Source organism: Madurella fahalii, assembly GCF_045866475.1.
Source record: "Madurella fahalii IFM 68171 DNA, scaffold_2, whole genome shotgun sequence".
NCBI lineage: Eukaryota > Fungi > Ascomycota > Sordariomycetes > Sordariales > Madurella > Madurella fahalii.
In genome coordinates, this window is record NW_027263972.1 from 1,166,385 (window position 1) to 1,175,240 (window position 8,856).

The 8,856-nt window shown below is 53.2% G+C and overlaps 2 protein-coding genes and 1 non-coding gene across 3 annotated transcripts; all 3 read right to left on the minus strand.

Annotated features, from left to right (window-relative positions):
* Positions 1-609: 609 nt before the first annotated feature.
* MFIFM68171_03085 (uncharacterized protein) lies at positions 610-1,128 on the minus strand (the record flags this gene model as incomplete). The annotated part of the gene is made up of 2 exons (XM_071058507.1): positions 610-949; positions 1,070-1,128. The coding sequence occupies 2 exons, from the start codon at positions 1,126-1,128 to the stop codon at positions 610-612; spliced, it is 399 nt and encodes a 132-aa protein (XP_070914608.1).
* Positions 1,129-2,871: 1,743 nt separating this feature from the next.
* On the minus strand, positions 2,872-3,327 carry MFIFM68171_03086 (uncharacterized protein; the record flags this gene model as incomplete). The annotated part of the gene is made up of 1 exon (XM_071058508.1): positions 2,872-3,327. One exon carries the CDS (start codon positions 3,325-3,327, stop codon positions 2,872-2,874), a length of 456 nt encoding a protein of 151 aa, XP_070914609.1.
* Positions 3,328-7,075: 3,748 nt separating this feature from the next.
* Positions 7,076-7,157, minus strand: MFIFM68171_t69. The gene is given in 2 exon segments: positions 7,076-7,110; positions 7,121-7,157. It is a non-coding gene; the product is annotated as a tRNA-Gln (tRNA).
* Between the last annotated feature and the right edge of the window lie 1,699 nt (positions 7,158-8,856).

The following is an 8,856-nucleotide window of genomic DNA, read 5'->3' on the forward strand; positions in this document are numbered from 1 at the left end:
GCTATAGGGCTAGGTGGCTTGGCCAACAAGGGTTAGGGCTTGTACTTGTGGGCCTGTGGGTAAGGTAGGTAAACGGGCAAATAGCAGAAAAATGGGCGTCACGGCCGCCACAGCCAAAATCCGTTGTGACAGGCTTCGCAATTTTTTAGCCTCTTTGTGATGAATCCTTGGCAATTATCCTTTTTTGTAGGGAATGAAGCGAATGCATTAGCGTGGTACATTGCCTCTTGGTGAAAACGCTGTGACGGCCATGTGTACCCAAAGTACTGCTAAAATTTGGTTCCTTGAAGGAAAAGACGTTTCTATTTTAGCGATTTGCACCATTTTTCCGGTAGCTTGGTTCCAAAAATCGGGTCCACTGTGTCACAACGGAAACTCTGGAGCACACCCTTAAAATCCAATCTGGCGGATCCCCGATGCGGTTACCCTACGCTAAAGCGCAAATCATTTTCCATCCCATTTTTCCTCCAAATCTCATAATTATCTGCCTCGTCGCTGTACTGTGCATCAGCCATTAATTACACACCGGTCACTGCAAGATGCATGACATCATCTTTAACAGTCCTGCCAGATGCAAGGCGCCAGGATTCTCGCCATCATCCTCATCCTTCATTGCCCGCCGCGGTCCGACTCAAAAGCCACTTCGAGCCGATCAGTGTTCTGCTGCGCGCGGACAGTGTAGTGACCAATGCGGCTGTAGGGACAGACTGCAGACGCCGGTTGCTGTGGCCGGCCGGTGCCCACGAACCGCCAGTACGGCGCACCGTCATTGGTTGCTGGCTGCATGAGGTAAGCCAGCAACTGCGGGGACGGCCGTAGCAGCCGGCGACCTGGGACATTGGTCGTGTTGGAGGCGCCGAGTCCATTGTTGGATGAGCCGATGTAGGTGGTGGTGCTGTTCGCACTAGATGACGAAGGAGTGAGGGCAGTAGTGGTGACATTGGGTGAGCTGCGACATTGTTAGTATGTGAAGATTCATGGGATGGCAGACCGTTTCCTAAAAGGAAAGAGTTTGCCGAAAAAGGAAAGGGATGGCCGAGACACGGAGTAATAAAAAAGAGCCCCGAACCTTAAGGCTTGAGGCCCGGGCGTGACTACGTGTAAATCGCTAGCAGAGGGCAAGGCCATTGTAGCGTCGTTCTTCGTCACGTGGTTTGAGTTTGGGACTGGAATTTGTACGGCGGGGCAATGGCAGGGGCAGCGTGAACAAAGAGATTGTTGTGACAACATGGGCAAGTCAGACGTAGTCCGTTTAGACACTATAGTTGGGACGTCGTAAAGCAACGAGTTGAAAGGTGACGGCGGCCATAGGGGACAGCAACGATTTATAGTCCGACATGCTGTGTGAGCATAGCGAACACCGCTTCTGGATGCTCTTTTCTGTAAGTATCATGGTTCAGGAGGGTCAAAGATTCGGTCAGTCAAGAAGTGGGTACATCATGCAGCAAGGCAATGGATCTGGTGCGCACACCAAAATCTTCTAGAAGTGGGACGTTACGGAGTTTGTTGAAATCGGATCTTGCAGCGCTGTTAAATCCGAAGTGGGTGGCGGGACCGTTGCATCCAATTCTGCCTTCCATACCGCTTCTATGGGCGCCCGGCATGGATTTCTCCTACAGGTCCGTCTCTCGCCACACTTGCCTTATGGTTGCATTACGTTACTTCACTACCTCTTGCACGGCGTTGGAGGTAAGGATAGTTGAAAAGATCACTGATATGAGTTACAGTCAGCGTTCATAGCTATGGTTCCAACTGGGTCATCAACCGTTATAGTCGCCAAATATGTTTTCTAGGTAGGTTCGGAGGAGTTGCAGATGCCGCCGGGCGATGTTTCGAGGCATCTTGCCCTAGCACTTGTGTTATTACGTAGAGGTGCAGGGTCGGAGTGATTATGGCGGAACCCCACAAACTGCAGCTCTCCACGCGGGGCAAGGGTAGTGGCGGGACATGGATAAGGAGGGTAGATACAGTCGACGGCAGAGCCAACAATACGGAGACACGGCTGCACATCGCCCTCGGGGCGGGCGGGGGGAATGTAAAGGAAAAGTAGATACGACGGGTGTCATTTGGCCAGGAATCTCGTCCTTCCATTTGCCGGGCTGCAGACATTAAGGTCGGGTAGCGTGCGGGCCGACATAGCAGTTGGGGCAGCAAAGCTGCCTAGCCTCGACAAGCGGTGAAGCCGACTTCCGGCGTCACGCGATGTCGGACGCATCGATCAACGAGCCTCGCCCTAAGAACGGGAAATACGAGAGCGCTTGCCGGTCGTGACGATATTGTTTAGATGGTTAAGCGGTTAGCCGATATGCAGGATGAAACATGGATGGTATTATAATAGAGACGGACTGAAATGAGCTAGGGCGAGATCTGCAGAGCTTGCGTACAGCCGTATTGCCAAAGCTCCGCTGAACGTCAGTGTCCAACCATAATGGCACGGTAGACATGGGCTGGCGGGTCCGAGATGGTTGGACGTTATCCAAGGCACAACGGCCATCGTAGCAGAAATGAGAACCCTAGAATAGCTCCGAAGCGGACCATTCCCTGGCAAAACCCAGCCGGCCGCTTCAACGAGCCAGCCATTGCGCGGTACTGACCATGCAAGTGACGTGAAATCGTTACCATTGGACGGAGCGTAACGTTATATTACGCGGTCGCGTGGAGGGCAAAAAAGCTGGCCTCTGAGACCAGAAAAACCTGACCGCGTCCCCGGTTCATGATACGGAGTACAGTGCGAGCCATTCCTGCACCATAACATGTCAGGTAAGGTACCCGTATCCAACGTATGCACACGCAGAACCGCCTGCCGCTAACGATTCCCTTCCCCACCCGTCATCCCATCCCATCCCCATCCGCAAAGTTGACCCCACCGCCCTAAACCCCTAGGCCCCTTAAATCCTCCTCGAGGCCCCTTAAAATCCCCCTCATCCTCGCCCGCGCCCGCGCGCGACTCCTTGCAACCAGCTGCTGCCTCCGAGCGGCCCTCTCGGCGCGCGACATGACGGCTACCGCGGTCGCATCTGCGGCATGGTGCACGGGCGCACTGCCGGCGGTTGCAGGTGCCACTGCGTCCGTGCCGTGCGTCCGCCGCCACGGCTGCTCGCGCAGCGGGCCTTGCAACAGACGCAGGCACCAGCGCCAGCGGGGGACGCGCAGGGCCCAGGTTAGCGGCAGCTCGCAGCGCGCGTGCAGGCGGTCGCCGCCGCCGGGCGAGGGATTGAATGTGCGCGGGTCGGCGAAGCGGCGGAGCGAGTAGCCCAGATCGGATGGGATTTGCGCGAGGGTGCGGAGGTTGTTGTGGTGTTGCTGCTGTTCGGTTCGGTCGCCCATGATGATCAATTGGGCTGGGCCATTAACGGTGGGTTCACTTGTTCAGGGTCCAGGTCGGGCGGGTCGGTCGATCAAATCCAGATCGGCGGATTTTGGTAGCGTCATTCAGTTAAAAGTACCAAAGTACCTTGCCTTAGCCAGGGCACAAAAGGTGATTGGAGATGGGGAATTTGGTGATTGACAGGGTCCGCCTGTGGGGTGCGGAAACCCCGGAGAACACGAGAAGAACTCGGGGACGCAGAGAATGCGCTTGTTTGGCTATGCCAACAATCGAGCAACGTTTCTGTGGCAATCGTGGGTTGTTTCGCCAGAGCCGTTAACGAGAGCGGCAACAAGCGAACGGGACCACTCCCGTCTCCTGGGGGTCCTTGTGTGCTGGTTGCGATACGGCCTGGTTTGGACAAGCAGGTAAAGGTTACTGGGGTGGGCGAGGAAATGCTGCGCGGGACGAGCGCAACCAAGAACAAAGCTAATCCCCCAGTCTTGATTGAGCTCTCGTACGTCCTGTTTCGTCGCGAGTGGGAATAGATATGAATATGTAAGTCAACAAAGTTGTCGGGAAATGTGCTTGCAGCGCAACAGTGACTGCCAGCGTGGAGGTGCCTGAATATTATAGGTCTGAGGTACCCAAAATGAGGGGGTGTTGAGAATCGGAACAGAGGGGTGATCGTAAAAAAGGGGTGGGTTTGACGTTAACGGCGGTATTAAACTCCTCGGTTGTGGACTGTCAACCCGGTGAACGACAGGCGCAATCCCGGTTTCGCGCCCTTCCAATCAGGTCTGGAATCTGACCTTGTTCCCTTTCTCCCGCCCTGCACTAGTGCAGCTGGGGTATCCAGTCAGCCTTTCAGCGGTGTGTTGCTCCGCCTGTGCGCACTTCCTGGACAGAACATCGCCCATCCCGTGACGGTTATTTATTATGCAAAGCAAAGTATGCCCTGCGGATAATAGGCTGTCTCGAGATAAAACAATAGGAGCCACCATGAGTTACTAGCACTACAAAATGACGACAGAGATCAGTACAGCGCGTGTCTGCCTTGCGGCAAGGCATGCGGTAGCTGAGAGATATCTCGGCAAGCCGAAACGCCAAATGCTGGCCCCGCTGATCTCATCCCCCGGCTATCCCGGAAGCGTTATCGATAAGGAGTGCTCCCTGATGACGTCATAAAATAGTCAGGAACCTTAGCCGGACGGTCTAGACTTCGACCCTCGAGTGGAGCGGCCGAGCAATCGGACACGCCCGAGCGCTGGCCCGCGCGCTGGCCCGCTGGCCCGCCGTCGGCACTGTTGATCATCAACCACGCCAAGATGCAAGCCAAGATGCAAGCCACCGGGGTTCACACCTCGTAATCTTCGCTCCCCGTTGTTAATTTTCTTTGTCAAGCACAATGTCCCGCGGAGCAAGACCACCTGACTGAAGAATTTTTTACAGATCCGTGTCGGGCATGCAATGCGGGGTCGAAGATCACCGTCACCGAGTTGTTTCAGTCCTCCCACATCAGAAGTAGACAGCCCAAACATGTCTTATGTTGGCCGAGTGCATCATGGTTGTTACGTGTCCGTCTAAAAACGGCTGGCCGCAATGGCCAAGCATCAAGGACCTGGGGCTAGACCTGTCGTATTGATCAAGCCGAGCTGAGTCATCCTGGGGTCAAATGAACGTCGGCCTTGCAGCCCTCCGCCTTCAAACATCCCAAACCCCTTGAAACGTTGGACCTGGACCTTTTTCGTCCAATTTCCGACCTTTGACACCCTATACAGACCTAATTATCACAAGACACTCTTCAGTGCATCTTGTCTGTTGCGGGCCCCGTGGAGACTCGCAAACCCGGGCTCTAGGCGAGGTTGCAAAAAGCTAGTGTTATGTACATACGATCGCCAAGTTCGACCCACAGCCAAAGCCAAGTGAAGCAGGCTTATGAGGGTTAGGGTTCTGTATAGTCTTATGGATTGTGCCGCTGCGCGCTACCTTAGATTGGCCACATGGAAGACCAGGTCAGTAGTGTTAGTAGGTGTATATGAATGCATGAGCTCTTTCTTTTGTCTTGGGTATTTAGAGCACAATTACCTCGGCCCCAACGGCATACGTACAACGATGAGAGCTACGATACCGCTGTTACCGCGATACGAGCCGTCCCTGTCCCAACGGCAACCATCACTCATATTGCCTGTCTCTTGTTTGACCCCGGGTGCCTTCCACCAGAGGTTTCAGTTATTCGCAGCCATCGAGACCCGCCTGCCCATGCCCGTCGGACAGAGGCGTCTTGTCAACACTTTAGTAGCATCTGGGCTGCGGAAGCGCGTTTCCGGAATCATCAGGTTTTCGGTGACTATGAACGTATGTAAGCGCCGTTTAATACCTTGACTTGTCCAAGACAGCCCCAACCCAACAATCAAGGCAGCCGACCGTAGCCCCACCGCCCTAACCGGACGGGTGCTAGAATGCCAGCCAGGCGAAATGGTCCTGCTTTCCGTTTTGATTCAGCCACCATTTCCTTCTTCTTACGACACCTTCCTATATATCACTAATGGGCTGGTAGAACCTAGAGTTAGACAACTTGGTTGCCTGGCCAAAGAGCCTAAAACGGCGCGTCTTCTAACCGCATCCGTGGGACTACGGGAATAGTACGGGGAGAATGCTAGCCTAACCTATCGAACCAACATCACAAACGACCTCGATATCTTAGCGTAGAGGGGATGGTATCCTAAGCGTATAGGAAGCACCAACCCCTGTGGAGCCAGTCTTCACGCCTTGTGATCGACGATCCTGGCGTTAGCAACGGAATTTAATGCGAACTAATCAACCGCTTAGAGGGTCCGCTTGATGCCAAGCCGGCCAGTGGGTTCCGAAGGTTCCCTTTCCACATGTTGCAGTTGATGACCAGGGTTGGCATTTTCGGAAACGCCCGTCACGTAAGCTGGACCAGTCGATCTGCGTCTAATTACTTAAAGTAACGGCTTCTCATTTACACACTCGCTTTAGTTTCCTTCCCCCAAAGTGGGCCTCTTTCCAAGCTAAATCATTCAGCTTTAATCCATGCTAAGTTCTCGATGTGTATCCTGATGGATGTGAAAAAGTAGTTCGGTCGGAGACCTGCTGTACTACGAAAGGAGCCAGACTGGTTCCATATACTGGGACTATCAGCGGAAGTTTCAGCAAGGGATATCCATTGATTTTACGCTTCTTAACGGTGAGCTTTAAAGGCTTTATACCGGCAGAGCGTGTATCTATGTAGAAGATACATGATTACTAGGGAAACAAGAAGAAGTCGCAAATGCCATGCTCCTAAGCGTCTAATCTGGCCCATGTGTACATGCAGTCTAAGCTACCTTACCTATCTCATGCACCGGGAGTAACTAAACAGCGACAAAATGAGATGGATTATCTTCAAACTTGCATAGAAACCCCCCTTGCGCCTGTTGGACAGCCGAGCGGATTCGCTATGCTAGGGTCATTTGGCACGTGCTGCGTACATGGCGGGAGTAGTTGCATGAGATGGAATAGGCGTGGATGAAATGTCAATAACCGTCTAGGCGTGAAAATACTCCTCCGTTCGGACCGACAGAGCAACGGCAGCATCCCCGAAATCAAGGCGAGCCATCTCCGCTCGACGCTCTAAATGCCGGGATTTGATTTTTTTTTTTTTAATAAAAGAAAAGATATTCGATTACAATTCCTATAACATTATCTAGAAGTACAGTTGTTCTTCGAACCAGCTCTGGTAGAAACGCGGAGGGCAAAAGAGTTAGGTCCTACCCGGAATCGAACCGGGGTTGCCGGAATGCTCTGACATCAGAATCCGGAGTGATAACCGCTACACTATAGAACCATAGCATGCTTTCGCTTGGCTGATTGGTGGAACTACTCGCGCAGTCTGGCACTTTTATCGCTAGTCACCTATGATGATCCCTAAAAGTAAATACTAAAACGAACGCATCGATTTATCGACATAGCTCATCGCAATTGAATCGGCCGCTCGGTCGGCGGAGCTATTCCAGCAGTCAGGCTCACGCTGCAAAGGCCAATGACACTCCATGGTAAGCCCGTCACATAAGCTCGCATCAAACGGCTACAGGGTCGATGTCCTATACCAGGTGGGCCTGCCGCGTTCTGCCCACGTCGATGGCATGTCATTGCCAATCACCCTGGACGCTCCGCTGCTTCGTCGGGCGCTACAAATTCATTTACATCGAGCGAGTTGGCGGCCATTCATCGACAAGACCGGTGGGCGGTACAGAGCCGGCCGACGACCCCCTCCCAAGACGGCCCGAAGCAACCGAGCGGTGTCTTCTCGCCAGGGAGGCGCTTGGTATGGAGAGGAACGGTTCTCAGTGTTTCCCGTTGGCCCTTTTGACCTACATAACCCGACATTGGCATACGCGTTATCGTGCGCGACTTCCATTAACATTACCGAGTGGACCAAGGCACCGGTCTCTGGAATCCATTGAAAGGCCAGCCTCGGATGGGACTCGGAAGGGCACCTATGCAGTACAGCAGCACTCTCCTCCTCCTCCTCCTCTCCGCCACCCGTAAATGGCTCATTTATCAAAAGACCTCAGGAATGTGTATTGATATTCTTGTTATGGTAACAATACGTTAAACTCCTGTCTAAATCAACAGGCTCAGCCAGAACAGCGCTAAGAATAGCGGTGACTTCCCTGGCTGATCTTCTGTTAGGACAATCGCTCGCCAGGTGACCGGGTGGCGTTGCGAGATGCGCTGGGCCGCGTCGTGGAGACGACTCAGTACGACATGCTAGGGAACCGTTGCATACTAAAAACGTGGACAGCGGAAGCTGCTGGTTTCTACTGGACTGCCTCGGGTGAGTTTGGCGCCCAATTTCCTCCGAACGCTTTGCTTTCTCGAAACACTCGAAACGGGTTGTTCATCCTCGGCGTCGATCAGGGAGACAGCATGTCGGGCAAACCGAAGTTGCTGTCTCACGTTAACCGAAGAATGGCGTACATGTACAAGTCAAGAAGCCTCAACGAAATTGATCCAACAAGATTTCGGGATTCGCAGGAATCGACCATCTCGGCTCAGGCTCTTGAGATTCGCTTAACCGCATTTCCAGCAATTTTGGCCTCGCTCCCTTTCTGTTTCTAAGCTCCATTATTTTAATTGCGCTTTTCCCTCTCGCCTCCTTTTGAATACAAAGTACATCCCAAACCCTCCCTGCTCTTGTCTTAGCGGCGGAGACATTATCGGAAGTCAGCGTGTCCCTTCATCGACCTGCCCGACAAAGTGGTGAAGCCAGGTCTGCCAAGGCGGGTGCGAAGCGTTGGATTGCTCCGGAATCTTCCTCAGATAGACCGGATACACGAAAAGAGTCGGCAATCCTGGCCACTGTTCTGTCTGCTGCAGGAGGACTAGCGCTGGGTGAGGTGCGTCGATGATTTGGAGGGAGAGCTGCAAGGGTTTTGTTGTTTTCTTGAATCAAATTATACATTTCGAACTATCGTCACGGTGGTATGTCAATATACGCCATCTACACAGCGCACCTGTTATTCCCCTGAAACAGGTTCCCA